At 41.5% G+C, this 27,268-nt stretch overlaps 2 protein-coding genes across 2 annotated transcripts in view; both read left to right on the top strand.

Moving 5' to 3' along the window:
* Positions 1-9,828, top strand: part of cep192 (centrosomal protein 192) — a 34,494-nt gene extending 24,666 nt beyond the window's left edge. Inside the window, exons 39-52 of the mRNA XM_087847935.1 lie at positions 253-362; positions 1,049-1,208; positions 1,456-1,546; positions 1,711-1,789; positions 1,894-2,017; positions 2,846-2,951; positions 3,041-3,260; positions 3,474-3,550; positions 3,843-3,938; positions 4,427-4,546; positions 5,580-5,692; positions 6,572-6,698; positions 7,093-7,151; positions 8,332-9,828. Coding sequence (XP_087704061.1) covers positions 253-362; positions 1,049-1,208; positions 1,456-1,546; positions 1,711-1,789; positions 1,894-2,017; positions 2,846-2,951; positions 3,041-3,260; positions 3,474-3,550; positions 3,843-3,938; positions 4,427-4,546; positions 5,580-5,692; positions 6,572-6,698; positions 7,093-7,151; positions 8,332-8,464 — 1,615 coding nt within the window. The 3' untranslated portion in view covers positions 8,465-9,828. The remainder of the gene's footprint in view (positions 1-252; positions 363-1,048; positions 1,209-1,455; positions 1,547-1,710; positions 1,790-1,893; positions 2,018-2,845; positions 2,952-3,040; positions 3,261-3,473; positions 3,551-3,842; positions 3,939-4,426; positions 4,547-5,579; positions 5,693-6,571; positions 6,699-7,092; positions 7,152-8,331) is intronic.
* A 924-nt stretch (positions 9,829-10,752) lies between these two features.
* The window catches only part of LOC102794913 (low-density lipoprotein receptor class A domain-containing protein 4-like), a 275,819-nt gene continuing 259,303 nt past the window's right edge, over positions 10,753-27,268 (top strand). Inside the window, exon 1 of the mRNA XM_087847934.1 lies at positions 10,753-10,850. The gene's annotated coding sequence lies outside the window, so the exon portion shown is untranslated. The remainder of the gene's footprint in view (positions 10,851-27,268) is intronic.

The raw sequence follows: 27,268 nt of genomic DNA, 5'->3' as shown, positions 1-27,268 counted from the left end.
CAGTAATTCCTTAAAGTTTTTATTTTCTACCGTAAAGTCCAAAGGGGGCCAATTAAAGTTATTTTTTTAAGTGTCCATCTTTGTTTCTTCTTCTTCTATCCTTGTAGTAATGATGTAGTAATGATGACGCTTGTGCACAAACAAAGCCGTAAATCGTTTCTGAATCGTTAAAATGTTTACAGAGCCTTTTCCAGATGCTTTTGGCAGGACTTTTTCAGTCCTGTGCATCTTTTTAAAAATTTTTTCTTTCAGGTTGCTTCAGAGCAAGCCGGAAGTTGCACGGAAGGCCCTGTCTGACAACAGTCTGCTGAAAAACATTGATTTTAATGAGAAGTTCTTGGGAGAAGAATATGTTGCAGAGGGTAAGACGCCATGCCGGGGAGGGGAATTCCTTTCTGATCTCAAGGTTAAAGCAGTTGAAAACTTTCCATAGATGATGGTAATAACCTGCACATTTCATGTTCCATTTTACTGCGTTGTTAATTTTTAATTGTTAATTTAACTTAAGTGTCTCACATAGAAATAAACAGCCTTTTCCCTTTTTATTTAAAAAAACCAAAAACTACTAGTTTGGACGTAGTAGAATGTCTACATATTGACATTAAGAAAAATTGCACAAAACGACATCCTTGTTACCAGCTTTTAAAAGACTGCGGGATGTTGGGCAGGTGGCATGGACACCCAAGTTTGTGACTGGAACGAGCAGATGTAGGAGCTTCAAATCATACCATAAGTGTATCTACTAGGAGGCTGAAGAGTACCACTGGTGTTTTTTCTTTTTTTAGCAGTGATGAGAAAGTTAAAAGGTAACAACTTATTCCCAGATATGCTTTGGAAATGTCAGATTTTGTTCTGAAGCTTTGGGACAAGTTGAGCAAAGACTGTTTAGCAGAAATCACTCAGCCGAGGACAAAGTTGCATGGCTGAATAAAGCCTAAGAGAACATGAACATAAAATTTAAGGCAGCAGAGATTCATATTTTGATTCTGAACATCTTTACATCTAATTCACTGCTTAAAATTTGACGAATGATTTCCCTCCCGTGTAGCCTGTGACCTGCCCCAGCGGCCCAATGAAGCCCACATCTTCTACGGCAACATGAGTAAGGTGGTGGTGTCGTTGCTCGGAAGTACTAAGAATACAGACTTTGAGGAGAGCGAGCATGCTCTGCTGCTACCGTCTGCAAAGTCCAGCTCAGAGACAGACAGGTAACCTGCTGGAATATACACGGGTCTGTTCCATCTTAATAGCAGTGCGATCACCAATATGGGGATCCAAGTACATGTTAGAAAACACAAGACCGTTGCTCAACATACAGCGTACTCATTTTATTGGGTTTTAGATTAGTAAACGCATTCAAAATTATGATGCAACATTATCAATCGTCTTTGTGTGCTCTTTGATAACTCTGCATTGATAAGAATGCACAGTTTAATGGTCTTGTGTGATTCCCAGTGGGTCTTCAAATGGCAATGTGTCTCTGGATGTGCTGCCAGTGAAAGGTCCCCAGGGTCCAGCACTGAGAGTGGCAGAGCCTTCCTTAAAGGTACTGTAAGCCCTTCTTAATCAACTTTAATGGTTTCTTTCAATGACTATTGATTACTTTGGGGCTTTTTAAGCTGACTGAGATTTAGATCTTTGCTTCACTCTATTTCATGTGAAAAATGTATCATTTTTGAATGTAGATTATCTTCTTTTTACCCTCTTCAGGCTTCAGAGCAATTACACAAACAGTCCGAGTCCTGGACTATTCACCCAGAACAGCTCGTCCTTGCAGCTCCCACCATCAGTGAGTTGAATACAGATTTCAAGAGTACTAAGCAAGCTTGGTTGTTAGTTTGGCTGGAGCAACCAGTGAATTTTTGTTGTTGTTGTTGTTGTTGTTGTTTTTAGATGGTGTATCCACCACCAGTCAAGTTCAAATCCGAAACAATACTTCGAGAGAGCTGAGCTTTGATTTGTCCTGGCCTGCCCACTGCCTCACGATCACCCCACAGCATGGAGTTATCGAGCCACAGTAAGAATACCCTTGAGTCAAGAGTTTTGGGTTACAAGTTCTCTGTATTCTCTTTTTTTTTCTGCATTTCTCACACTTGATGTGATTACATCACGTTACGCATCCACTGAATATTTGGAACACTTTAGCATGAGGTCCAGTGGATTTTTTTCACAGATGTAATATGAGGTGTAATCAAAATATTCTACAAATCAGCCTTTAAAAAAACTGCACCTGGTTTAAAATTTGTTGACCTTTTTCTACAAGATCATCTTCCCAACAATGTCTGGCTTCATTCACTCCTGTTCTGAAGCATTTCTCTCTGTGTGACATAAGGTTGATGTGTAGAGTAAAAAGGCAATATTGACTTTTCTTTGAAACCATCCTGAATGATGATGGGAGCTGCTTCTCAGGATATGACCTTCAGCATTTTCTGTTAGCATGCACCTTGATTTCATCCCTCAGGGCGGATGGTCTCTGCAGAACTGTGGCTTGTGTCATCCTGTTTCACTATAGAGCACATTGAAAATGAGTTTTTTCCTGGGTAAAAAAAACAAAAAACATGCACACCTCCTGCACTATCACTAGATTTTTGTCCTTGCAACCGAAAATCAAGCTGAAGGATTACTGTGTTCATACACTGGAGGAAATAATTTTTTTCTTTTTTCGATTTTTAAAGGGAGATGGGCCAGATTTGAATGCGGTAACCCTTTTACATGTCTGATTCCATAACTTTTGCCATTACAGTGGCTCTAGAAGGACAACAGACAAGCGAATCCTAATTTAATGTGTGCATAAATCTGCTGAATGTTATGTTTGCGTCTAATTTTGTCATTATCATAAACCAAGGTGCCACCTGCAGATCTTGATCAGCCCCAACCCGTCATTGGCAACTAAATCTTCCCTGCTTCCCTGGAGTGGACAGATTTATGTCCAGTGTGATGGTCAACAGAAGGTATGGGATATTAGCAACGTTTCTTTTTCCAAACAACACTGACTCAGACTGTGAGAAACTGACATGAGCTAAATCTGAGCTGGTTTCAGTTTATTAAGGTTCAGATCCGTCGAGACCTTGCTCTGGATGTGTCTACAGCCCCAGCAGATACAAGTTTGTCAGCCCTGCCTCCTCAGGCTGCTACCCCCTTGTTGCCTGTGGGCAGGCTCACCACAAGGCCATCGCTTACCCCACAGATGCCTCAGGCCATGGTAGAGATCAACAACAAGACCATAGTCTTCCCCACCACACCCTCAGGGGAGACATCAGGTAGGAACATGGCTTACCGCTGGAAGTAACTTGCTGTCCAACATTAAAGCTCTACATTGTGCTCGTGTCTGAACAGTTTTACAACAATTATCTTTCAGTTTAAACATGAAATCCTTTCCAGGCTGTCAGTTTTTAGTCGTGGTCTGTAGGTAGCACGTGATGCATCTATTCCTGTGGGAGACTGAACGTCTCTATGTTGCTCCTGTACTTCAGAGGCCCAGCTGGAGGTGCAGAATGGGAACGTGGAAGTGAGGTGGTACCTGTCATCATTTGCTCCTCCATATGTCAAGGTGCTTTTTTTCTCCTCCCTTCTTTCTTCTATTAGCTGTTTTCTCCTGCTCCTCTTGAATATCTCTTGGGAGATCTCTGCTTTTACGGCTTTGTAGTTTATTTTGAAGTTACTTTTGTATGTGAGTGTTGCGAGATCAGTTTTGTTTCATGAACTACCTTAGTAATTACTTTGTACTTGTTCGCTCCCTTGATTTATGTATTATGTTTCTAATACTTAAATGCTATTGGCTGCTTTGATCCAAGCTTACGTTGTTACAAACTGTGTTCCTTTCTCTCTCTCTCTCTCTTCAGGGGGTTGACAACAGCGGAGACGTTTACCGGGCCACCTACACGGCTTTCAGATGCTCCAGGGTTTCTGGAACCCTGGGAGCCCATGAGAAGATGCAGGTAGGTACTCGCAGTAGACTTGCCAGTAATATTTAAAGTAGGTCATTATAAAGGGACAAAGATTTCCAGCAAATGCTTTTCACAGGGAAAAGGATCCTTTTTAATTAAAAAAAAAAAATCTAATGGCCAATCATAAAACCTATAAAATCTAATTTTATTGTTTTTACATTTTTAAATCGGTGTTCTATTAAAACTTTCATTAATTTTATTGTTCCTTTCACGAAATGCAGTTTTCATGTGCAATTAGTTTTACTGTTAACATTGGAATTCTCTTTTTAGTCAAGTGACTCACTCAAAATGATGTTTCTATGTTACTCTGTTATGTATCACATCTGTGAGTTTTAAATGTTTGGTTAAATCAAACACTCAAGGTGAATTTAAGAAGTTTATACTTTCCATCTAGAAGCATAACTCTGTAGTAAGATGTTTTTATGAGGTTAAATAAAATGCAGTTGCGTCCTACAATGGTTTTTTTGTTATCTTTTTAGGTGCCCATCACTTTTCTGCCCAGGGACAGAGGGGACTATGCCCAGTTCTGGGACTTGGAGTGCCACCCTGTGTCTGAGCCCCAGCAGAAAACCCGAATCCGCCTCCAGCTCTGTGGCACCGTGAGGACTTTTTTTTTTTTTCCCCCTTCCCCTTAAACCAGGAAGTAGACTCCTCAAAATATAGAATCTATTCTCTGAAAGAGTTTTTTCCAGCTTATTTTTCAGTCATTCAGAAAAACCCACAGAAACCACACAGAAGTGCCTCTCCCAGGACCCTCTTCCTGTGTAGCAACACTAATCATGCAGGTTTTCAACACCATAATGAGGGAAAATAAAAGTTGTTCATCTGTAGTACATAAGAGGCACTGGAATCCTGGTACACCTTCAGCTTTCTTTAAAAAATGGCATTAAAAACAAAACTGAGTTCAAGTTTGTTTTCTATAGCACAAACTGTACTTTCAGACAAATTTTAATCTACTTTACTTTAGATATTTGATATTCAGTCAAAAAAATATGGATATGGCCAGTGCTTTCACTACAGAGGCACATTGTGATGTGAACTTTCAGTTACTTTAAAATAAGCTGCACACATTAGCAGTACCTTGACTGTGGCTTTGTAGTGTAAGTGACAGAATTAACAAATGAGACAAGTGGGTTGTGGGATGGGAAGGAGAGCCACCCTGCTGAGAAGGGCCTGCGGGCTTCTTGTGTGTAACACTTTAAAGTGAAGTGTTATGACAGAATCAGTTAACTTAAGAGCATACATGCACAGCAAGTGGGATGTCAGAGAGATGGCTCCACATGAGTAGGTTAAGTGGCTGTGATGCTAGTGCTTTTGTTGTTGTTGCTTTGTCTTTTAGATGCGGTGTTTAAAGTGGAACGCCGAGTCTTTGAGTAGAGTTAAATACCAATGTGTGACTCTAGTTTGTAAAACTTTGGAAAAACAAAATGCAAAACATAACACTCATATTTAGCTCTACAGCTAACTGTCTAAGTCAAAGTCTCTGCATATAATTTAGTAAGCCAGCACGTAGCTGTACGTCTCCCAGGGATGAATGGTGTTAGATTCAGGTGTTTTTGTTTTTGAGTGAGCAGCAGTTTTTAAGTTGCACTGAAAGCTAACAGGCTGAATCTTAAATGTCTGTGTCTAAAGGGAACAAAATCTGGACCAGTGGGAGGACCACAGGAAGGAGACTGCTCTCTAGTGAAGACAGAGGCCACAGTCAAGACCAAGAAGAGACCCGAGTCCTCATCTAGCAAAATTAGGTAACTCCACCTAAATCTAATCATGGAGGATATCCCATTCAGAAAAAACACAAGAATCTTGTTTTATGTAGCACATGTGGGTTTATTTAGTAAATTTAGCTTAGCTATAGTGATGGGAGGAAATCAAGAAGATTGAGATGTCAAAACATCACCATGTAAGATGATTTTAGGAAATGACTGCGCTAGAATTGAATTCTAACAGTTATCCCTGCACCCTGCTAGTTCTGCATGATTATCTATCCTGCACTCGGCCTTTATACAGCTTCTCAGTACATGGAGTGATTTTGATCTCCTATCCCTTCAGGCCAACTGATTGGCTGCTACTCACAAACAGAAGGTTTGAATTGCAGGTGGTTGGGGTTTCTGTGGTCATAGCCAGAGACTTGTGCATGGATTACTCATACAAACTTTTTTTTTTCTAAACTTGTGCATTTTTAAATTGAGTTTTAAACTATATGTAAAAATGTCAGAATAAAAAAACTATTCCCATTAGAGTGACAGAACCGTAGGAGTTTTTTGTGTTCAGCTGACACTATCACTCACTTTTAGTAAACTGACTTAAAGTAAAATGACCTGGATAAACTTTCTTTTTATTTTTTAACAGCCCTCTGTATCTTTAGCATCATTATTGCATCCATACAATGTTGATTGTAAATAAGGTTAGCAAGTTGTTAAAGCAGGCCATACAAAAGGCGTCATACGTTTTGTTCCCCACTCTGACAGCATATTTGACAGAAAAAAAAACAATTATAGGACCCTTTTCAACCTAAATTTATACCGTAGTTATGTTGTTTTTAAACACTGAGTCACTGTGAATTCCCGGTTGTTTCATGATGGTTACGCCCCCCCGTTTAAAGTGGCACATTTTGTAATCCTCAGCCAGGAGGAGGTGGTGCGGAGGGGTGTGTATTCACCACAGGACCTGTACACCTTTCCTGCCACACGGGTGGGTGAGTCCAGCTCTCTAAAGGTCAACGTCCGCAACAACTCGTCCGACACGCATGAGGTGGGGCATAATTTATTCTCATGAAGGTGTAAGGTTTTTTTCTTGCCTACTGCAGCAGAAACTGAAGTTCACTTACATGCAAATGCAGTAAGATCATGTCAGAAAAGTGAAGTTGTCACAGAGTTAACACAAGCAAGGAAGTAAGATGAGAGATTGTTTTAAAAGAAGTCATTCTTTAAGTTTGAGTTGCCTCTGGAGATGACATAATGTGTTAAGGAAGCAGAAGTAGAGATACCTTGAATATATTTGTGATTCTCTTTACCACTAAAAGAAATTGCATGCCTGAGTTGATGTAATTATACTAAGTGAAAAATACAGTAACACCCCTAACACTTGTCACTGTGCTTTGCATGGATTTGATATGTGATGTGTGGCTTCTCTAATTGACTTGCAGCTGAAATTTGTAAACCCTAGCGAGCCCTTCTACATCAAGCATTCCAGATATTCTCTGAGGTGAGTCTGATGTTTATTACAACAAACACAAACCTTTTGATTGCTACTTTTAGACTTGGTTTAGGCTTATTTGGAGCTCTTGAAGTTTTTCTGGTATTGTTATCATACAACTGAGTAGTTGGTTAGATCATGTTTAACCAAAAAGATGTTCTGTGGTCTAACTTGGAGACTGCATAATGTCATTTTCCCATTGCAAATGCTCACTGTGGGAGGTCCTGTGAGAAGCTGGGACCGGGAGGATGATCTAACTTTCTAGAGTATATACTTGAGGCCTGAGTACGAGTGATGTTTTTGCCTGACAAAGGTGTTTGGAGGGGCGGCCTGGTCACAGGTACCTGTTGTGTTGTGTTGTGCTGTGCTGGTGAGGAACAGTGTTCAGAATGTGCACATTATTTGTTGTTTTGTAGTGGCTAAAATGATGCCTAGTATGGAAATGAATTACTTATTGAAATGTATTTGCTTCACCAACAAAATGAAAGTACTGTGACACATTCCATAGTAAAGCATGACAATTATGTGAAACAGTCACAACCTGAACCTCCTCCAGCTTTGCGATAGGTGTGCTGTGAGCACTGCTGTGTGTGGATTTGTGATTTTGGTGTTCCCAGCATGTTGTGGATCTCATTACGATGACCACAGGTTTAAAGAAATGCTTCTCCAGTTTCCCTTGTATAAGTATAATCTTAGTATAAGCATTTAGTTCTGAAATACCTCTGTATCTAAAGCCAACTTGAATATATAACCAGTATAATTGAAGTAGTTCTTGAACCTCAACTAAAATTTAAACTTTGCTAGTTATGAATGGATTATTAGTGCTAGTCATTGATATATGGCTGCATCATGTGATTGTTTTCACCATTGATTCATTATTTGTTCTGTACAACATTAGAAAACACTAATTAATCCACAAATAAAATACTTTTTAAAGCTTTGTTTTAGAATGGCTGAAAGATGCATTAATAGTAGACGGACTGGTCGTTTCAGGTTCAAGTGTTCCATCACTGTGCAAAGTGGTTGTGACTGATATCAATTACACTTTAAACAATATGAAACGGTGACAGTGTAGGATTTTATTTATTTTTAGATGAGTGCAGTGCATATTTGAATGCATTTTGAATCTATATATTTGTGCTTCTTCACAGCCGTTCAGTAACCGTCTTTGTTCTTCCTCGACCTTTAGATCCCAGCACTATCTGAAGCTACCCGTCCAGTTCAAGCCCAGTACCGCAGGCGGACACAGCGGCTTGCTGCTCATCCAGTCAGAAACAAGCGGAAGTCTTGTTATTCAGCTGACTGGTGAGGCATTGCCTTGAATCCACCGTTTTTAACCATCCCACGCCACCTCGTCGTGCCGCCTGGCTTTGGGTGGTGCTCCTCTCTGTTCTCTTCACTGTGGGAGAGATGTGAGTGACAGAATAAAAGGCATGAGGTCTAAGGATCAAATAATGTCAGCCTCTGGATTTAAATCCTTCCTTGTCGTCATGTGTGGAGATGCACGCTATAGCTGATTGAGGGGGACTGACTGAGACTCCTGCCAACACAGCCCCAGCTGCCTGTGGATAAGGCACAGGTGTCCTCAGCTGGCCGATGGAAAATGATTGCGCCTGTTTGTGCCTGAAGCTGAGTAGTTTGAATCTGTCCAGCTCACAATTAGTCTGCACGGCCCCGGCGTTCCAGAGAGCTAATGCATTTTGTCACTTGACTCTGGATCTGGTGTTTCGCTTTCTCTCTGAGTCATGTCACAAAGTAGCATTGCTGTTGCCATGGTCTGTCGGACAGTAGCGGCACCAGCTGAGATACTTTGGAATTAATTGGAGCTGGGCATGCAGGAATGCCTTTGTTTGCTGTTCGGTAACATCACTGCAGGGATTTTGTTTTTGGAAAAGCCACATTTTTGCCTGTTTGTTGTGTTACATAGTGGATACATACCTTTTTGTCTCAGAACTCTGTGGAGTCATCTCTGCCATTACCTCCTAACTGAAACAAGGACCCGAATAGATTTAAAGCTTCAGTTTTCCTGGAGTACATTTTAAAACTGCTATTCTAGCTCTGTCTGCATCTCACAACATTTTCCTAATCTTCTGTACTCGTGTTTGTTTCTATGGAGATGGCTCTTCATCTTGCAGGGCCCACCTGCGCAGTAGCCTTTGTCAGCACCATGTGTTGACTTCCCCACAACCTCCAAGGCTCATTCCAAACAGCCCAGATGTACTTAATTTAGTCATGTTCAGGGCAGCTCACAGCAACATTAGGATGGTTAATGATTGTTATTACATGCTAAAAGAGTTTCCTCTGGTGGGGTTTTCATTCGGCAGCTTGCCAGGTCTGTTCAGTATGGTTGCCATGGCAAAACAGTTGTTAATCACTGTTCCAGTCACAGAAAATTATCTCCCTGTTTCCTCTTTTGGCTCTGGGGCAAATGGCCAAAATTGCTCAGGGGGTTTTGGATTTGCTTCCATAATCAGTTTTGATATTGAAGGGGATGGAAATGGGGAAACTTTATCAAGGAGGTGTTGTTAACCTGCTAGTGCCACACATTGTGACAATACGCTGAAGAACACTATTCTTTTGTACAGTTTTTCCTACTTGTGTAGCGGGTTTTAACATGAAGGCAGTAGACTGTTAAACATCCCAACATGTTTTGATTTACAATTTGCACATGCTTTGAATAGCAATTATGTAATATAATGTATGTAATATATGTTTAAATAAAGTTTTGTGACAATTGAAGGTGCAGTGTCTTTTGTTTTTTCCTTTAGCCCACATTGCTGTCAGAGGTATCAAAGTGGACAAATATGATTTATGAAATATATTAGAGTAAGACTTTCTGTACAATAAGGCTTTCACTTAATGCTACAACTTGTTAAAGAATCTAACAAAAGCCCAGTTATTTTATAAGAAGGCGATGTGTTTTCAGAAGTTCTGTTAATTTGTTTGGATAAATGACATAGCTAGCCTCCACATGATGGAAGCACTACTCTGTATAAATAACTTCAGATTGGCTGCCATGTAATAAGCTTTAGTAAGTGGATTTATGGGCATCATGTTCGTTAACAATAACAAGTGAACAGTGAAAATGTTTCTTACTCTAAAGTCATGGGTTAGTTGTTCAGTTAGCTTTATTTAAATCCCAGATTTGACTTTTAATCAGATTTATTTTAGCAGATTTCTTCAAGCAAACTTCCTGAAATTAAAGTCTGACTTAGCTGGAATAAAAATGGTAACAATTAAGCCATTAAATCCTTAAAAATTCAAATGAGAATAAAGGAAAGCTGATGTACATTCTTGTATTCGGTTTGATCATGCTGGCATTGTATCAGCTCCTTTTAAAGCACTGCATGGTCTAGCTCTTTTAAATTCTGCAAGATTTCACATCACATTGAAATGTCCCTGAGTGAAGCGGTGAACTGGGAATGTTACTGCAAATCTGCTCCTGACCCGTGTGACCTCTGGAACAGCGAGTTAGCAAACTTTTACTACTTTGCCTGTTAAATGCCGTGTGCCCGGCAGGTGTCGCCAAAGCGTTGTGTAAAGCCCGGCTGTCAGCAGCATGTACTGTACAGTAGGACAGCTGGGCTTTATTTTGCTTCCCAGACTGGAAACCACTGTAGTGCAGTTGGACTTGACGTCTAGCAACACAACATCAGACTTTAAACAAGCAGACCCGGTGGCTTTGCAAGTTAGCGGCTGCATTCACAGGTAGGAAGCCTGAGACCTTTTCTGAGTAATTTATATGTGTTTTTTTTGGTAAATGCACAGTGTGTGATCGTAGGCGGCTGCAGGAATGTTCTGGTTATGCTAGCTGATGTGGCTAAAAACGCTAGCGAGGCTGTGCCGGCGTGAGGGGCGGCTGACTTTGAGCCAGACTGTTTAAGTTGCTGGTTAGAGTTGGAGCCGCTTTTCCAAGCTGCGCCAGACAGCACAGCTAGGCTAAATTAGCAGCGAGCAGGCTAGCTCTGGCAGCCGTCCATCCTGCCGGGGCCACAGCAGCAGTCCGCTATGTCTCTGTCCCTGCGGGGCATCGCCGCCTCCCCACTGACCGTGACCTCCGCACTTGCTCTTATCATTTATCGCCCTGAATACACACACACACACACACACACACACTGAGAGGTGTGCTTTCCCCCCTGCCTGCATCCTGTGTCGTTAGCTGTCATGTTCTGTGTGATTTGATGAACAAGCTAGCCGGGAAGCTAGATTAGGAAGGTGATCCCCTGAGCTGTCACTCATATCTCAGACCACAGGCTCTGCAACTTTTTCCCTATGCAAATGAGGCGCGCTGTGCATGTAAGCTGGTCCCACTCACGAGAAGCATCATCAGGCGAGAGTTGCTCCACAGCTGTGCAACAGAGTAGGATGATAAGGGAGCACAGAAACATCTTCCCATCATTCCCAGTTTGAGACCGATACTTGTTTAAGGAACCCCATGACTCCCTCCCACGCTTCATATAGTGCACCCTGCCTTCCTGGCTGGAGGTTTAAGAATGTGATGATGAAGCATAAACTAAAAGCACCCGTCATGCATGTGCTCCACAGTGTTCCCGAAGTGACCCATACTCTCTGCATGGTCATGTTTTATCTTAACCCAGGCTCTGCTAAACCTAAACCTCTGCTGCAGAGATTTGCAGAAATGGTCCAGTAGCAAAAAAAAAAAAGTGTCTGCTACATCTTAGAAAGCCATGGATCCAAATTTCAACCGAATACAGTCTTTAAACATGCTGATCTATATGTGATGCTGTGCAGGAGCAGAGCACTGCTCTGTGCCTTTACTGTATTCCAGCCCACTGATCGGGTTTACATTAATTCTATTACAGAGCTCTGTTCTCTGGTGAGCTGCATTAAGGCCAGGGGTGTGTTTCCCCCTCTGTCTGGTAGAGTCTGGAAGAGAGAATTCAAGCACATGCAATCTTTTTTGTTCCTTGCCTGCATGGCTGATTGTACATAAAGCAGTCAGAGATGATTCAAATCAACCACAGCTCTCCTTGTCCTGAAGGTCTCAGTGCAAGACCTGCAGAAGAGCTTTGAAGCATTATTTAGTGCTGCTAGTGCTGTTTTTGGCTCTGCCCTCTCCCTCTCTGCTTACCTGTCTGTGACCCCACCCTCCCCACTACGCACAGTCTCAAGTTCCAGCTCCTTTCTGTTTCCCTCATGTACAAACCTTACAAAGTGCTGACACACACACACTGAGCCCAGCGCTTACCTTCTTGGGATGCCGTGTCAGAGTCCTGGGCTGTGGCAGCAGTATGCAGCAGTGTGGAGTGGGTGCTCTCGTGTCTTTATCCTTTTGTCGCAGCAGTGATGAAGCGAGGTGTTGATGTAAAGCTTGTTGAGCAGGGGTGCTGAACAATATCCCAGCTTTCATAGGGTGAGAGGCATGCACACAATATTGTTTAAACATTGGTTTTATTGGTTTGCTGTCTAAACTTCTCACAGCTGTGGCTGGATGCATGTTGGTGCACTGGTTAGTACTGTCACCGGCACAGGAAGAATGGGGCCTTTCTGTAAAGAGTTTGCTTCTTCTCCATGTGCCTGTGTAGGTTCTCTTTGGGTAGTCCAGCCTATCCAATACTGTATCACACATCTCGGGCAGTGTTAGGCTACGTTCACACTGCAGGTCTTAATGCTCAATTCCGATTTTTTGATCAAATCTGATTTTTTTGTCTGCTTGTTCACACTACAAATAAAATGCGACAGCAAATGCTCTCAAGTGTGAACGCTCAAAGCAGCCCGCATGCGCAAAAGAAGATGTCACACACAACGTGCTCTGTTTAGACCCAGAGCAAACAATATTGTTTGACTGATGGCCCTAAATATATAAAGACTTCTGACTTTATTTTTAATTTTTGCTTTAAGTTATTTTGTTATTTACATAATAATGTAAATAACCTATTTTAATGCGACTTGACCATTCACACAGCAGTCGCTTTCTAAAACATCAGATATGTATCGGATTCAGTACCACATATGAAAGTGACCCAGATCGGATTTGAAAATATCGGATTTGTGCCGTTCACACTGTCATACCATGATCGGATATGGGTCGCATAGGGTTTAAAAAAGTCAGATTTGATGCGCTTTCGCCTGCAGTGTGAACGTAGCCTTAGTTGGAATAGGGTCAGTCTCTCGAGGTCCTGTGCATGATGTGGGTGAGCGGTTTAGAAGACTGACAGATGCCTTTGTAAAGAGAGAGCTGAGCATGTTTCACCAGTTGATCTGTGTGCTACTCTTACCTATGACAACAGTCTGTGGGGTAGTGACCAAAACAATAAGATCATGGATACAAGCAGCAGAAACGAGCTTCTCTCATAGAGTGTCTGTACTCAGTCTTAGAGAGAGGGGAAGAAGCCAGAACATTGCAATATACGGTGGGACGACTGGATAAATATATCAGCCATCAGAGGTTTGCTAATTAGATTACCAGATTGTTATTTTTAGGTGATATTTTCTGTAATTTGGTTGTAGTTGTAGTTTTTTGTTGTAGTATTTTCCTGGCTTTGTGGTTTGAATGGTCCACTAGTGGCTGGTTGGAAGGTTTTACCATTCTTCCCAACTCTCCTTGCTGTTCCCTGCATGTTTATGAAGTAGCTTAAATCATTTTAAATGTGAAGGATCAAAGTTGTTGGCAACACAATGTCATTCATTATAGTTTCCCAGTTTGTTCTGAGACTTTAGATGTTCAAATTTTCCACCGATGTACGCAACAGCGGCTCCTAAAACTGTGCAGTTTATGTTGCAAGTGACAAAAAGCAACTTGGAAAAATACATTTGTCTATTATTAGTCCCGTTTAATGTGACCCATTTTAATGACATGTCTGTATAAATCTCATAAAAACTGTTTCTAAAGAGTTGATTTCATGGGCAGCTGAGGCTCCGGAGTCTCTGGTTTAATTGAGCTTTGTTCGAAAACCAAAGAACAGAGGACGAGCATTCCCTGTTTTAAGGTCAGCTCTGTGCGCAGGCTCAACTCAAAGAGTCTATTAATATATAAGTGACTAAAAACCATCAAGTCATGCAATAATAACTAAGTGGGAAAGTTGAGGAGAAAGTCAGCAGGCAGACAGCGTGTATTATTAGCTACAGTAATGTGCGCACGTCTACCAGGTCGAGCTGTGCGCAGCAGACACAAACTGTAGTGTTGCCTCTCAGAGCCAGACTTGTGTGTGTGTGTGTGTCCATCTGTCTCTTTGTATTTCTGTCTCTTTGTTTGTACTATTCTGTGTATGACTGTAGCTGACCGTCAGTCTCTGTGTGTGTGTGTGTAGTGTTAAAGCAAGTGTGTGTGTGTCTGTGTGTGTGTTTCGCCCTTTGCCAATTAGCGGCTTCTCACCTCCTGAGGCGAGAGGCTGAGTGTGTGTTAGACAGAGGAGGGAGACTTGATGGGGCTTGTCTGCCGCTGACGGCTCAGCCTTAACCTGAACTCTAACACTCTTTCTCACTCTCACGCACACACTTGAGTCTGAGCTCTGATACACACACACACACGCGCACACACATCCCCAGCCAGTTGTTGATAATGCAGCCTTGTCTGTCTCCGAGTCCATGTGACACGCCAAAATGTGACAGTATTGTGTTGGTGGAGCGAAAGGCGCGAGACGGGCTAAGACGAGTGCCAGCCTGCTTTGGAGCGTGTGTTTGTGTGTGTGTGTGTGTGTCTTTGTCTGGGTTGTGCTCATTCAACTGTGCGCCTTTGTACATACAAATGTCTGCAGCGAGTGTTGTGCGTGTGACTTTATCCAGTGGAAATAATGTAAATAGCACAAATCAGACGTTCAACCTTTTCCTTCTTTGTGGAACTGTTCTTTTAAAAGAAAAGAAAAGATTTTTCATGCTGCTGCAGAATTAATCAAGAAAAGTTCATTCTTTTTATGCTACAAGCTCATTTTTATCCTTCAGTCTGATCGCCTCGACAACAACTTGAGAAGGATTGAAAAACAGCATGATACCAACGATTTTCTTTTAAATTTATTTGGCATCTCCTTTAAAAAAAAAAAAGGAACCCATGCTCGAGATGTAGCATATCCTTTGAAATGGATCACAAACAAGATTTTCATATTCTCGCCAAAGAAAGGAAAACATTTTAACAGCTCTATCCCAATTTCTGTATTTTTAAAGATATCCTCTTGGCCAGAACTGTACATCTCGCTGAGTTCTGACTGAATACATCCAAAAATGTTGTGCTAGTCAAACGGGAGATCAAAGTGCTGCGTGAAGCCGCCTGAGAAAAGCTGCGGTTTTATTTTTAACCCCAGTTGGCACACCGTGATAAGTTGATCAAAGAACTTATTTGCCAAAACATGGTATATTCTTCCGCGCTAGCCTGCAGAAATCACAGCATTAAGGTGCGTGAGCTGTGTGAAAGTTAATCTCAGCCATTCAGCGAACACAGAGCAGCCTTACAGAGATATTTCTGTTCGGCTTTGACACCACAATCCTCCTCTTCATCTCCTTTGGAGATTTCATGGATTGTGTAAACAGTTTGATAGATTTAAACATATGTGCGTAGCCGGAGAGACGTTTTTTTTCTGTTATAGAAACGAGTGAAAACTGGTCATCGAGACGGGGTGCACCACAGCTGCAAAAAACAGGAGCTTTTTTAAGCTTTGAGTTTAAAAAAAATTAATGTTTTTGAAATTTACTTGCGCAAAACAACTCATCTAAAGTGTCACCTGAGTTTATAACTAATTATAAAACAGATTTTTTGTACTTTTTAATCTTTTTTTTAAATTTAACAGATCACTTAAATCAAATCAAATCAAAATTTATTTATATGGCACATATTAAAACAACAGTGTTGACCATAGTGCTTCACAGTCAGTAAAAGCATGAGACAGTTAAACCAAACAATAAAAGAGGACAACAAACAATAGGTAACAACACAACAAGCTAGACCAGCCAACTAGTCAGAATCAAAAGCCAAAGTAAAAAATAAGTTTTAAGACGTGATTTAAAAGACTGGATAGACTCGGAAGTACGAATATGAACAGGGAGGTTATTCCAGAGTCTAGGTGCCACGGATGCAAAGGCCCGGTCAACTCTCGACTTCATTCGAGTCCTAGGTTTTGCTAGGAGCCTGTGATTGGACAATCTAAGTGCACGATCTAAGTGCACAACAGAATCCCAACAGAGCACTACAGATTTTATACTGGCATTTATAAATGCCAGTATAAAATCTGTAGAAGAAAAAAAAAGCTGCATTAAATTTGTTTTTATCTGAATAAGTAACAATTTTAAAATTCAGATTAGACGATGCTTGTTAAATCCTGAAATAAATGCAAATAAAAAATAAAAAATAGTGAACAACACCCAAACCAAGGACAGAGCTGTCAATATGGTCCAAAAATAATGTTTGGTTATGCATTTAAAAAAAAAAAAAAAAAAAAGCTGTGAACAACATGGGGGAAAAAGATGTTTTTCTCAAAATGTTTGTCTTGAGCATCGGGGAATTATATATTTAACACGTTCAAACCACAGCTGTTCAGTCGGCAGCCTGAAAGTAGAAAGAAAGAAAAGTTCTAACTGTGATGAAGAACCAAGCAAATGTGATTTACCACAGTTTACCTTCAGCGCCTCTGATATCTGTTCCCTAATTACAGTAGGCTAAACCATTCACCGCTCTCTCTTCACACCGACAGCAGGGTGTGTGAAACCTGCAGCCACGCCAGGCAGCTGTTTCACCTTTGCCACACAGTATGCAGCGTTGCAGGTGGGTAGCACGCTGTTAACCCCCTCACCGAGGGTTACTGGGTCTAACAAGTCCTCCGGTGGAAATCCAGCTCTGTTCTGTGCAACTCAGGAAACAATACACAATTGAGTTTTCAATAACTGAATTTAGAATATTAGTCCTAAACCGGAATATGTTGAATGCCTGTGTGATACTGTCAGTTTAAGCAGCAGAGTCAGTCACACAGCTGATAAATGACTCCGTCCCATCGCACATCTCGAGGGCTGCCAGGTGTCTTCGTGTTTGGCTGATGAGTAGACCTCTGCTCGGGGTGAAAGTGGGGGAAGCTATGTCTGGAATTCTGTCAGGTCACTGGACGTCCCTGTGTGATTAACAATGAACAAATTACACCTTTAGACGTGTAATTTGTTCCCCCCTAACACGGCCGACGGAGCTAACAAAAGGGCTGCGAAGGTGTCAGTAAAACAGCGCCTGTACACGCCCACACGCAGTCCTCAGAAGAAGTAGAATCAGCCAGAGTAAGTGGAATAAGCTGTGCAGGTGGACCGTGGATGGGAAAGCCTTTAAGAAAACCGTTATCAGGGCGAACATGAATGGAGTAGTTGGTAAAAGCATTTATATGTAATAGCACACTCACCTGAGTTGAATTTTAGTGAAGTGAAAGTGAGAACAAGAGGTTATTTTAGCTACATAAGTTCTATTTTTCAGTTTAAATTTTGTCCGGTGGTCATCGTGTTTCTGTGAACTGCATAGCGAGCTGCAAGTACTTTCCTCAACTATTTCATTGTATGGAGATAAAATATACGTTAATACACCAAATATTGTGTATTAATATTATCTATAATATATATAATATAATATAATAATATTATATATATATATAATATTATATCATATTATAATATATATATATATATTATATATAATAATAATATAATACAGCGGTCCCCAACCTTTTTTGCGCCACGGACCGGTTTATGCCCGACAATATTTTCATGGACCGGCCTTTAAGGTGTCGCGGATAAATACAACAAAATAAAACTAGTACCGGTACCGAAAAAAAGAAGGTTTATTCATAACACACGTGAAAAGACCCAGGAAAACCGAGTAAACGCTAAAAACGATAACAAAATAATGCTGAAAACCGATAAAAACCCTGAAAACTATACATTTCACACCTGAGCCTCAACTCTCGCGGCCCGGTACCGGTCCGAGGCCCGGGGGTTGGGGATCGCTGATATAATATATAATAATTAATATTATTAATAGTATCTAATATTGTGTAACTGATGTTTGAAAACAAATGAAAACAGGCATTGCTGTGCTGTGTTTTTGACAATCAGACATAATTTGAACGTTGTTGTTTTTTCCTGCTGGTAAAATTCCAGCTCTGAACGAATCCTTCACTTTTCCAGACTCTGATTTGTTTCTCAGCGACACTTTACATGCAGATTATATTTGGATTATATCCAAGTGAGACCGATTCATCGCAGCTATGTGTTTTATTTGTTCCGTGATAGATTAACTGGCCTGCGTGTGGCGCTACACCGTTTAATCTGATATGCAGTATCTCAGATTCCAGTAATTGGATTTTGACAAAAGACGGCTATATTATACATTCCATCTCGCTGTGGCACTTTTCAAATCACAAAAAGAGAAGGTGGCAGACTTGTTTAATATTTGGAGGCGCGCATAAGTAGCCGTATTGTGAATAAACATGCTTTCCTCTCCACCTGGAGCCGTTCCCACCTCTCTTCATTTATCTTGCCTTTTGCTTCTTTGGGTGCCCAGATCTCTTCAGCCCCTCAAGCTTTAGAGGAGAGAAACTCCTCAGCATTTGGCTAATGGCTCCACAGTTCCCACACTGATTAGGAGCAGTCCAGAAGCGGCTGTATTAAGTCGATGATTAAGTAGTTAAGGAGCCCCAGAAACAACCAGAAAGTGCTGGAGACAGCGATTTGATATTGTTTTACTCTTTAAGTGTGTTTCACAGACTACGTTGAAACAGTTTTGCCAAACGATGCGTTCACTTACTGCTAGAGTGCTTTTAATACAGTTCGTCCTTGTTTGCATAGCTTCATTTAACCACGAAGCCTAAGTAGTGATTTAATAATTCAGTAAAGTCCCTGCATGCAAGAAAAGACCAGAGAATGACACACACACATACACGCGTTTCACATCGACACTGGTACCCTGAAAACCTTCACTTCTGAGCTTCATTCCATTTTACTTGAATTAAAGATTTACAGGCTCTTTCATGCAAAGCGTTCGGCAGCGCTGGCGACTATGAATCTAATTGAAAACGTGAAGAAAAAGAGTCGTTTCAACAATAACATCTCAGTCAGCGGGGAAACGGACCAGCGTTGTCCTCGATTCATGAATAGTTTGAGATGTTTTTATGTGACAGCTGGAGATGTTTCCCAGCACATTGATGGTGAGATGCAGCGGGGTGTGTATTCTCCATTTAGTGTGTGTGTTTGAGTGAGGTGGGCATACCCTTGCTGAGGAACGCTGTACTGAGTCCTGCTCAGTAGACTGACTACACGAACCACACACTCCTGATTATGTCTTGGTGCTAAGAGGGTGTTATACAACTACAGAGAGAATTCATGTCTTCAGTGTACTTGTGTGTCTGCTCTGTTTGCGCGTGTGTCCTTTAAACAGCACAGGTGCTCCTTCTCTCGTGGCTGAGATCGTCTGAGACGTCTTCAGCCCGCCTTTGTCTGAGCGCCGTGTTGTCGAGCAGACCTCTCGCTTAAGGCTGAGATGTTAGCAGGCTGTGGTCTTTGCATTATTGATGCAGACTGTGACTTTGTTCCTCGGGCCATAGGCTACAACTTAAAAAAATCACAAGGTGGCGTGAACTCCAGATGAACTCGCAGGGAAGTTAGCAGGAGAGCTCAGAGACAGTGAGGAAGCTGAAGGTGGCTCTCTGGCTTCGGTCTAAAACGGAGGGGGAGCTGAGAGACGACCTGATTCCGGTGACACGACAAGTTTACCGGTACATTTTAATGAGCCCGGGTCCCAGGGCGAGACTCAGATGATTAAATTTGGCTTATGGGCCGGAAAAGTTTAAGACAGCATGCCTTAGATAGGAGCTGCACTGTGGATACAAGGGCCACATAACAAGCTTTCGGAACGCTGTGAAAGGAAATTAAACAGGCTACTTTGCTTCCTACTACCAACCTAGTAGGCTCATTTCCTGCTCTATTTTTTTAAATTCTTGGATTTCGCTCGAGTAGCTCATAATCATCATAAGATCTGTCTAAAACTAGCTATCTTAGTCTTTTTCCCCTCACCTTTTTTTTTAGCTATTTGTCTTTGATTGGCTACTCCTTGTAAGGTGACCCTACTTTGCAGTAGGCCTAGGCTGCTGGGAGCTTCCCATAATGCACCTCAATGATTTACACACCTCTCTGCATTTAATCGTTGTTATTATTCTTGTTATTATTAGGGGTGGGGGAAAAAATCGATACTGTGTAGTATCGTGATATTTTGTTTGCTAATAATGTATCGATACAGGGACAGCAGAAATCGATATTTTGTTACAAAAAGGTTTTTGTGCTCTGACTTCAGAGCATGTTGATCCTTTTTCTGAGCAAGAATCCTGACATTCCTTCACTGTCCAAATGTGTTTAACTTTTTTTTTGGCAGCAATAAACATGACAGTTTACTTATTTTAATTTAAGACATGTTTTATTTTAATTAAGTTTAAAACTTTTCTATTTAATGTAAAATTATATTTTGTTTTAATTTACTTTCAAATTCTTCAGTTGCTGAAGGGGCTGCATAGTTTTCACAAATTGCATAGTTTAGAATAGCTATAATTGATGGTTGCGTTCAGTTAAGTTGGACTAGACTGTAATACAAACCGTTCAGTTTGTCAACAATAAAACTGAAATGAGAGAAAGACTGAGTGTGAGACTTTGATATTAGATAAAATGAATATTGATAAAGTTTACCTTTATGTACAGAATCTGAATATCGCAAAATATTTTTAAAAATTGCAATAATATCATATCGTGGGATGTATGGTGATTCCCACCTCTAGTTATTATTAATCTCTGATTCTCTTCCTCAGCATGTCTCCCTCCCCTCGCCCTCCCTGAGCCTGGTTCCTCTTAAAAGTTACGTTTTTCCTTCCCACTTTCGCCAAGTGCTTGCTCATAGGGGGTTGTATCACTGTTGGCGTTTTCTCCGTATAACAACACATTGTTGTGATATCATGCTGTGGCGGGGTGTGGTCTCTGCTGCTGTGCAGGGAAGATGTATGCACCTGCACGGCACCGCAATCATGCACTGGGAACTGTCTGGGGTGTTGCTGGTGGTATGTTGAGCTTGCAGCGGGAGAGCTGTAGCTGTGTATGTGTGTTCAGCAACCGGGTGTATCAATAAAGTATGCTGCAAAGCATGTTCACGTCGTCGGCTCTGCCGTGGTCATTTACACACGCATATCTATAAAAGTGAAAAATGTAACTGAATTGAATGGCTTTGTGTGGAGACGTGACAGCATTTCCCTGTTTGCATCATGAGGGCTGTTTGTTAAACCAGTGGAGCTTTCCCTTTGAGAGCCATCTCTGGCATTATACAGATAACACTTTACTTGTCATCGTGGTGAGGCGATTGAACTTAATTTATAATTAAGTGTCACCATTCAAGGAACACATTTCACACTGATTGCACTCTATGTCAGGATGATGCGAATCCATTATACACCTGAACTGATCCTATTTACATGCTTTTATGCTTATTCAGTTGCTAACGTAGTAGCCATGGTAGAGATACGTTTCAGTGCCATTTGTCAGCAAGGATATGACAGAACTATCAAGCTGTATTTAATGAGACAGAGGAGCATGGTCAGAGGATGAATGGAGGAAATTTTCACTTTCTTTAAAACTGGGAAACGTTGACATTAGCTGCAGCCTCGGATCAGGGCCGTGTTGTGTGTGCCGCGATGGAAAGGTCTGATCATATTATTTGCTACTGAAAAGGTGGCTAATCTGTACAGTTTGATTGCACCCAACGGAGGTATTCACATTTATATTATTTCACATAACTGGTGACTGTCCCACCCATATTTACTTTTGTTCTTTTGTTTTTTCATAAGAGACATATGTCAGATTCGACAGTACCTCCTGCACAGCTGCAGAACCTCGCCCCCAAACCTCTGCGAGACATCCTCGTGCACACGTGGCTCATGCTGAGCTGCAGGAAACAAACCAATGGCCGACCCACGTTCTCAGATACTGTTTTCCTCACCTGTACCTGGTAATTTTACTCCTTGCTGTGAGCTCGACTGCAGCAGCACGGGGGGGGGAGGCACAGCTGGAAGTGTGTGTGAAATATGTGTTTTCAGGTGAATAGTATAAAAATAATAGCAACTCTCTAGCTGCTGCCATGCTACATGTCCAGCTTCGTCTGATGCCATTAAACCTGATTATCTGTGATTGTTATATTTAAGCTGATGTATTTTAATGCACTGGACCTCACTATATTTCTTCCAGTGAACTTTGTTTAAAACTTACTACAAATATGTCACAAAATGTTAAAGAAGAGTTAAACAAATGTGATTTTGTTGGGTGATTGTCAGTCATTGCCATAGCCCATCTGCTCCGTCTGAAGTTGCGTAGCAGGTTCACTGCACTCTCGGGCCACAGGACGCCCTCATGTGAGCTGGCGTGGCTTGTATGTTCACCGTGACTTAGCTTAGCACAGAACGTTACATCATTTATGTATTCAGCCATTATTTATTTATACATGCAAGCTCTTGAGCAGTGTTTAATATAGCCTCTTAGTCCTCAGTTAGAACTCTCAGATATCTTACTTTATGTAATTGGTACACACAGTTTGGGCATCAGAACTCAGGAATCACGCAAACGAGAACTCCGATAAGGCGTGGCTTTTAGTAATTTGAAGAGAAATGTTGTTTAATTGACTCTAGCTGGCATCAAGAAGCTCTTACTCCAAGAAACCCGCAGACCTTCTCAAACTATTACTGCTGATGCCACAGAAATGCAAATGAGTAGATGACGTCACTGTGCCCTTGGATATTTTTACATTTTAAAGCTGCTAGTTGGCATTCTGAATTGAATCCTACACTTTAATGAGGGATGGAGTTAAGAGGGGGAGCTGGTAAAATGACATGGGAAAACTTACATAAGTGAAAAATGGTATCCTCCTACAGGTGTTTCTGCTGTTTTTTTTTTTTTTTAATATATATGCTGGGAGGTTGAAATATTGTGACGTCCAGCTAGATTTAGAAAAAACTAACTTGCCTTTTCCCTGAAAAGGGAACGGTTCTGAGCATAATATGAAACTGTGGCAGGTTGCCAGGTCCCCACTGCTTTGTACCTTGTTGAGATATTTCCTTGCTGGTTTCTGTTATTTTCTCAGGTCCTGTTTAAAGTTTAGTGGTGGTTGGACTCATCTGGGTTCGTTTCCTGTTCCCTGTTTTCTACGTATCGAGTCTGCATTTCTGTGTCCTGAGTTCAGTTACTTCCTGTCTTATTTTGGTAACTCGCTTAATTTTACGCATTTCATGTGGCATTAAAAATTTGCTTCAGCTGTTTGTTTCTCCCAGGCGTCTCCCCTCTGCTCCCGTCTCCTCTTGTGTATTTAAACCCTCAGTTTGCTTGTGTTCTTTGTTGTTACCTCCATCATACCGCGTGCTCCGTTGGGCTGCGGTTTCCCTGTGACTGATTTTTTACATTCCTGGCGCCAGCTCTGCCTTGTATTTTGCTTAAAGGACTTAAAGCTGCTTTTTGAGTTTAAAGTCTCCCGAGTCCTGCATTTGGGTCCTAATCCTGCCTGCCGCACACCGCTTCCTGGCACCCACATCAAATTTTGTGTTGTTTATTGAAATTAATTAGTTTAACCATTAAATGATCTCTGCAAGGTGTAGAAACAAACATGTTAACTTCACAGCACAATATAAAGAGGGAACCTTCAGGAAAGAAATGCATGGGATGCACTTTTTCCAACATGCTAGAGCAGCCAGAACCATTGCTTTAAGTAGACCCTCGCCTCCATACGCTGGAATACTGTTGTGCTATGGCAAAAGAGACTGCAACACATGCTTCAAATATTTAGTGAAATAAAGATGAAGAGACAGGGCCTGTTTGTCTTGTGCCTTGCATGATGTTAATTTCTTATTAGAAGCTGAGTGGTTGCATAATAAAAGAAATGTCCTTGAGTCTGCTCCCGCAAGGTGCTGCTGCCTTTTCCACTCGAAAACGTTTGAATTGTGTGTGTCTGTGTCGCACACGGTCTTGTGTCGCTTCAATCTCACAATAGAGCACGTAAGAAAATAAAAAACTAAATAAATAAAATCAAGGAGTGTGTATGTATTCTGCTACTTAGCAGATGTTATTGATGTGCAGACTAGGCTAAATAAGAAGTTACTAGTCCAGATGAAATCTTTAGCTGAGCTTTGAAGGGGCAGAAATGGAGAATTCACTGAATGTTCTGCAGGAGAGCCGGAGTCTGCAGACAGCGACTGATGGCACAGATAGAAAAAATGTGCCTTTTAAATAATAGTGCAGCAGGTAACATTACAGGGAAATGTTAGCATCGCTGTTGGGCAGAGGAGCCTACTATTATAGTAGTATTATCCACCGTTGTAACATACGAGGAGTTTATTTCACACTCCCACCATGAAGACTTCTTTGGACACTGGCATATGCTGACTGATTTAGTCAGCTGTAACAAGGGTGGTTGCATATCAGCTAAACAGATTTAACCTTATTAAGTCACCACATAAGTTAGTAAAAACTAAAACAGCCAGTTTGAGTTTGGTCAGTCTAGGTTGTTTTATTTGTGCAAAATAACTTAACGAAACAAACAAAAATAAAAAAAACAGACGAGATAAACGAGCTTCTCTGCAGTTCTGAGCACATTAATGCTGTGATTTTAAAAATCAGTTCAACTGTCAGAAATGTGCTCCTGTGTTCTCTCACTTGATGATTGTGATGTCTCAGTGTATCACCTCAACACACACACACACACCGTAATTTCAAATTTAAGAGAATTGGGTGCAGGAAGTTGTTTGTGTACAGTGGGGCAAAAAAGTATTTAGTCAGCCACCGATTGTGCAAGTTCCCCCACTTAAAATGATGACAGAGGTCAGTAATTTGCACCAGAGGTACACTTCAACTGTGAGAGACAGAATGTGAAAAAAAAATTCATGAATTCACATGGTAGGATTTGTAAAGAATTTATTCGTAAATCAGGGTGGAAAATAAGTATTTGGTCACCTCAAACAAGGAAAATCCCTGGCTCTCACAGACCTGTAACGTCTTCTGTAAGAAGTTTTTTTGTCCCCCACTCGTTACCTGTATGAATGGCACCTGTTTGACCTCATCATCTGTATAAAAGACACCTGTCCACAGCCTCAACCAGTCAGACTCCAAACGCCGCCATGGCCAAGACCAAAGAGCTTTCGAAGGACACCAGGAAAAGAATTGTAGACCTGCACCAGACTGGGAAGAGTGAATCTACAATAGGCAAGCAGCTTGGTGTGAAAAAATCAACTGTGGGAGCAATCATCAGAAAATGGAAGACATACAAGACCACTGATAATCTCCCTCGATCTGGGGCTCCACGCAAGATCTCATCCCGTGGGGTCAAAATGATCATGAGAACGGTGAGCAAAGATCCCAGAACCACACGGGGGGACCTGGTGAATGACCTGCAGAGAGCTGGGACCAAAGTAACAAAGGTCACCATCAGTAACACACGACAACGGCAGGGAATCAAATCCCGCAGTGCCAGACGTGTTCCGCTGCTGAAGCCAGTGCATGTCCAGGCCCGTCTGAAGTTTGCCAGAGAGCACATGGATGATACAGCAGAGGATTGGGAGAATGTCATGTGGTCAGATGAAACCAAAGTAGAACTTTTTGGTATAAACTCAACTCGTCGTGTTTGGAGGAAGAAGAATACTGAGTTGCATCCCAAGAACACCATACCTACTGTGAAGCATGGGGGTGGAAACATCATGCTATGGGGCTGTTTTTCTGCCAAGGGGACAGGACGACTGATCCGTGTTAAGGACAGAATGAATGGGGCCAAGTATCGTGAGATTTTGAGCCAAAACCTCCTTCCATCAGTGAGAACTTTGAAGATGAAACGAGGCTGGGTCTTGCAACATGACAATGATCCAAAACACACCGCCCGGGCAACAAAGGAGTGGCTCCGTAAGAAGCATTTGAAAGTCCTGGAGTGGCCTAGCCAGTCTCCAGACCTCAACCCCATAGAAAATCTGTGGCGGGAGTTGAAAGTCTGTGTTGCTCGGTGACAGCCCCAAAACATCACTGCTCTTGAGAAGATCTGCATGGAGGAATGGGCCAAAATACCAGCTACTGTGTGTGCAAACCTGGTAAAGACCTATAGTAAACGTTTGACCTCTGTTATTGCCAACAAAGGTTATGTTACAAAGTATTGAGTTGTATTTTTGTTATTGACCAAATACTTATTTTCCACCCTGATTTACGAATAAATTCTTTACAAATCCTACCATGTGAATTCATGGATGTTTTTTTCACATTCTGTCTCTCACAGTTGAAGTGTACCTCTGGTGCAAATTACTGACCTCTGTCATCATTTTAAGTGGGGGAACTTGCACAATCGGTGGCTGACTAAATACTTTTTTGCCCCACTGTATGTCTCTGCACACCAGACACTTTTGTGTTGCAAGTTTCGGTTTTATGGTGCGACATCAAACTATAACTTGGCAGATTTATTTTATTATGAGTCTTAGAATAACTGAGAAATTGAATTTTAAAAAATGCCTCGACTAATCCACAGTGACTTGTGCCGTCATCGATCCCTGACTCTGAAAATCGATTTCCTCATATAAGGTGATCACTGCTCTGATACTTGGGTTGGGATTCATTGTTGACTAACTAGTGGTAGTTCCATGAGTATGATAAACAGCATAAGACAGCTGAGACTTCATGTGTCACAGTCTGGCTGGGGCAGACTGTATGTGTTTGCAAGAGAGGACTCAAACGCAGACCAAAAACTGAACGTGGCGTGGATTTAACAAAAAACAAGCCGTTTATTGAGGCTAGCAAAAAAGGCACAAACAAAAGGGCATTGGTGAAACTAAACAATAACCTAAACTGGGTGAACTAAAACTAAACATGAAAAAACCTTAAACATGGTGAACTGACATGGATACCTGAAGTTGTGACGTGGATGAGCAGACGACCTGACGAGGAATGACTGAAAGCACACGGACTAAATACACACAGGAGGATAATGAGGGAAATGGAAACACATGGAGAAACAGCTGACACACATGAACATAACGACGTCACAAGGAGAGCGTAACACTAAAAACATTGAACATAGGAACACAGGACCCCTTCAAAATAAAACAGGAAATATAATGAGACGCAGACATGACAACATAAGACACACAGACATGAAACACACG

This window comes from Neolamprologus brichardi, chromosome 11 (assembly GCF_056152115.1).
Source record: "Neolamprologus brichardi isolate AB-2024 chromosome 11, ASM5615211v1, whole genome shotgun sequence".
Taxonomy (NCBI): Eukaryota; Metazoa; Chordata; class Actinopteri; order Cichliformes; family Cichlidae; genus Neolamprologus; species Neolamprologus brichardi.
Note: the sequence above shows the minus strand (reverse complement) of the source record. Positions and strands in the feature narration are given on the sequence as shown.